The following is a 4441-nucleotide window of genomic DNA, read 5'->3' as shown; positions in this document are numbered from 1 at the left end:
TGAACTGTAACTCTGAGGTGATCACAGAGAATTGCTTAATTCTGCAGGGTCTGAGAAGTGGCTGTCTGTCAAGCATTTCTTTTGTACAAGTGAGGAAGGCAGCTTTGTACCCACAGCTCTGCCCCTGCTCCCAAGAGTTCGTTCACAGGTGTGTTATATAGCATCTATCCAGTTCTGCAAACCATGTTAAAGTTTGGTCAGACAGCTGTGGGCAAACCTATGTCACTGACTTCCAGAAGGATTTTATGGCCTATGCTGCATGGTTTTAATTTAAGAACATATTTCTGAAAGAGACAGCAACCTCACTGGAGGTCACAGCAGTAGCTTGGGAGGCATAATCGTGTTTCTCATCTTCTTCTGCTGAAAGGTAACCATGCGTTACTCCTCAAACGAGGGCAAATCACACCCCTACAAGCTAGCTTTGTGGGACTTCTATAATTAATTCTTCTTTCCTCTGTTTGACTCGCAGTGCTCCTCAGGAGAGGAGCTTCCAATTACAAATCTCTCTGCTCTGGCACAATGAAGAGGTTGGCTCCCCCGGCACCCTGGAGAGCCTCTGCAGATTTGAGCAGCCTGTGGAGCGAGGAAGATGACAAGGGCACTAGGTGAACTGGCATGAGAAGAGGGGACAACATTATCTCCCTCTGTTCTGTTTTTTACTGGCTTCCCTACCACCTGGGTGCTGTGGAGAGAAAAAAAACATTAGTGCCTGTGAGGTTGTCCAGAAGGATGAGCAGGTCTACATAAGCAAAACAACAGGTGCTCTTAGGACTGAATTTTGGTCACAGTTGTAGCTGCTCATCTTCAGCATGTTTTTTAGCAATTTGATCAGAAAAACTAAATGGGGAAAAAAAGGGGGTGGGGGGTGGTAAACTTTGCATGACTTCCTGCTTTTAAAAGTACCAGTCTATATTATTCAGCCTCTCCGCAATATTCAGCTCATGACTTTTACTGCCATTTATTCCCAATACTTTGCATACGTGCAAAACTGCACGCATACATAGCATAGATATTTATGAAGTGATTATTTCTTATACAAAATTCGTAACAAAATGCAACGACTAGAGTTTCATTAGCATTCAGAAGTAGATAAAGAACACCAATATCCTACACTGAGCAGGGGCCATAGTCTAACTGTACTGAGCACCTGTAAATCACAGTGAAGGTAGGGGAGCTGCAAGTTCACAGCTTTCCTGGACCATGCCATGCAATTATTAAACTAATCAGATTGCAAAGTAAGAGCCAAATATCATGAAGGTTAAACCAAGTAAATAATGGAATTTGAACCCAGCATTGCAACTAAAATTAATTATTGCTCATAAAAATCTCTACAGAGCCTTGTTTACAGACAACTCATTCACACTTGAGATTCAGCTTTGTGTATAGCATACGATTCTTAATGTCACAGAAACTTTGCCACAAAAAGCTATGGTCATCCAAACGTCCATGTCAAAAGGACAGATTCCATCTGGAAAAATCCAGACCAGCAACACAGTTGTCTCTACTATCTATACTATACAGGTATATTTTTTTCACTGAACTGTAAATATTGCTATTTTTACACTTGAGTTTGTTGTTTTCTTTTAAACTCTAATGGAAGATACTGAAGCAACAATACAGTATGCTGACTTTGACATTCAAAGGAATATAACCCCCTCCTGATGCCAGGGCATGAACACATTGAGCTCCCATCAACACTAGTAGAAGTAGTACTACAAACTCCCATGCGCTGATATGAGGGTACACCTTAAGTTTCATGAAGGCATCTGCCAGGAAGTTTTTCTCTCTAGCAATCAGGTTTTCAAATTAGAAAGCAATCTTTTATTTCTAGTGCATTCTAATGTGGCTTTGGTAAAAGGTTAGCAGCAGTCTGAAATTTAACCATTCACGAGAGGAAGCTCTGCTCTTTAGACCAAAACCATCCTATAATGAAGTGAACTGACACACCTACAGTCTGAAGAATCACAGTCTGTAATGGATGAAACCACCAGAAGAAGAGAAAATATTGTTTCACGTTGTAGTTCTGGTTGCATACAATTATGAACCAGATATGCTCTGAGAATTTATAAACTTCAGTATTTTAAATTATATAGCAGAACAATGAAACAAGTGGTAATCATTTTGACTTGATAACAAACTGAAGGGGAACCATTTAATGTAGATGCTAAGCGTGTTGCAAGCAATTGGTAGGTAATTTTATTAGATATTTTCTTACACATTTCTGAAAAGATAAACTTGTCTGAGAAACTCAGTGAAGCATCTATTACAAACGCATAGCCAAAAGAGGCCGTATCTTTTCATCAATTTCAAAGAACCCCCCTGAATTTCTTCTAAGATTAATAGTATAATGAGCTCTGATGTCCCATATCTAAGTGAAAACATATGGCTGACTTTTGAAAAGGAAGGCAAAGCATATCTTCTGTTTTAACATCCAGCGAGAATTCAGGAAAGAACAGGTAACCCTTTAAAACAATTATCAAGCTAATTCATGCTGAGATGTAAAATGGAAAGCTACACAAGTACTTCCTCAGCTGGAGCAAATTTGTTGCACTGTGATTATTACAATAAATACCATATAAATCAGTACAATTGGCCATTATTTTGAAAGGTATTCTGATGATATACAAATGGGGTAGCAGGACTTGGGTTTTCTTTTTTGTTTGTTTTCAGAAGAATTAAAGAGGGGGGAAAAAATATCCTGACAACCGACTATAACATGCAGTATGACTAAACCCAATCACATAAACATTTTCAAAGGAGGTATGCTGTTTCAATCTAATTTTAATTAACAAACTTAATGTAAAGTCATAGCAAACATGGCAAAGTCTGGGTAATACAACAAAAAGACCCTGAGCAACATTATAAATCTGTGAGAACACTGATTATTTTGATTTTGGAAATCTCCCTTAAACCACTCGATTCATTTTGGTCACTGGGGTTTCTGTTTACAAAAAGGTCAGTGCATCCTGTGGTTTTTATATGAACTCATCACACATCATTTAATGAATGCATCTAAACCAAAGACAGCGTTGCAAGAATGTCTGGAAAGTAACATGTTAAGGAACATCCTCCTAGCTGCCAATCAGACATCACTGGGTGATCTTGCTCTCTGAGACAGGTTAGAAGGAATACAGCCACAACAGATGAGCCAAAGTGCTTTCTGTATCTCCTGGTTTCTAAAAGCATATATTACAGGATTTATGATGGAATTGTAGGTAGCTGGCAGGAGGGTGGCATAGGTGTAGATAGAAGGATAGGTGTAATCTGCTATTAAAGAATAGAGCGTAAAAGGCATCCAGCAAGCAGCAAAAGTCCCCAAAATAATGGCCAAAGTAGACACTCCTTTTCGGGTGGTCACATAGTGGGAAGTGGCCAGGAAATGGTGTTGCAAGGCAATCTGATGGGCATGGCGCATCACAATTTTACAGATTTGAATGTAGAGCTGCAGCATGAGGGCAAACATAAGCAAGAAAGAGACTGAAAGGACAGCTGCATTATTTTTAGTGAGTGGTCTGATAACACTGCAGGTGGATTCATCTCTGAGGCAGTTCCAGCCCATTACAGGCAGTAGTCCAATACAGATAGATGCTCCCCAGAGCAATATAAGCATGACATAGGTAAAAGTGACAGTCCTCTCTGAATTGTAAGTCAAAGCATAATACAGGGAGAGGTAACGATCAACAGTAATAGCCAGCAAGCTGCCGACAGATGCTGAGAAAGAGGCAACAATCAGTCCAATCGTAACCAGTTTCGTAGCTTCTGATTGCAGAAGGTATGCAAAAACGAAATTGATGATCAATCCAATGCCCGCTAAGAGATCTGCCAGCGCCAGGCTGCCTATCAGGAGGAACATGGGGGCGCGAAGACTGGGATTATGGAAAATGATAAGAACCACAATGGCATTTTCGCAGGAGATAAGGGTCCCTGAAGTACACAAGACAATGTCCCAGGGGTTTACCAAAAGCTCTGGCTCTGGGTCTATGACAGGAACCAGGGAGGAGCCTGCGGCTGAGGCATTCTCGGCAGAGCTGGCTTCTACATGATCCTGAGGCAGCCAGCTCAAATTAACCTTCAGATCTTCATTCATTTTAACCCCGTCTTCTTCAACGGAAAGACATTTTTTTTAATGTACAGGCACAGCACTGGATACAGCACCCCCAGAGCATGCAACGCCCTAGACGGCAACACCAATCTAATGTGCAGGCAGGCACTTGTTACATAAATGTGACAATTAAAAAAAAATAAAAACAGAGGGGAGAAAAAAAATATTTAAAACTACCCGAGATTATCTGCCAAGGGACCAACACACGGAAACTGAGTGATCCTAAACGTAATTCCCTTAACCTGCATAGGGAAGGAGGCACAGGCACGGGAGGGAGCCCATAAAACAACTAACACCCCCCACCCCCCCAGCGCTGCAATGTGGGGTGGGAGCCGGCTG

The 4441-nt window shown here is 41.1% G+C and overlaps 1 protein-coding gene across 1 annotated transcript; it reads right to left on the bottom strand.

Annotated features, from left to right (window-relative positions):
• Positions 1-2066: 2066 nt before the first annotated feature.
• GPR12 (G protein-coupled receptor 12) lies at positions 2067-4146 on the bottom strand. Its single transcript, XM_009505135.2, has one exon. The coding sequence runs from the start codon at positions 4085-4087 to the stop codon at positions 3083-3085; it is 1005 nt and encodes a 334-aa protein (XP_009503430.1). The 5' UTR covers positions 4088-4146; the 3' UTR covers positions 2067-3082.
• Between the last annotated feature and the right edge of the window lie 295 nt (positions 4147-4441).

This window comes from Phalacrocorax carbo, chromosome 1, assembly GCF_963921805.1.
Source record: "Phalacrocorax carbo chromosome 1, bPhaCar2.1, whole genome shotgun sequence".
In the NCBI taxonomy this organism is placed as follows: domain Eukaryota; kingdom Metazoa; phylum Chordata; class Aves; order Suliformes; family Phalacrocoracidae; genus Phalacrocorax; species Phalacrocorax carbo.
Note: the sequence above shows the minus strand (reverse complement) of the source record. Positions and strands in the feature narration are given on the sequence as shown.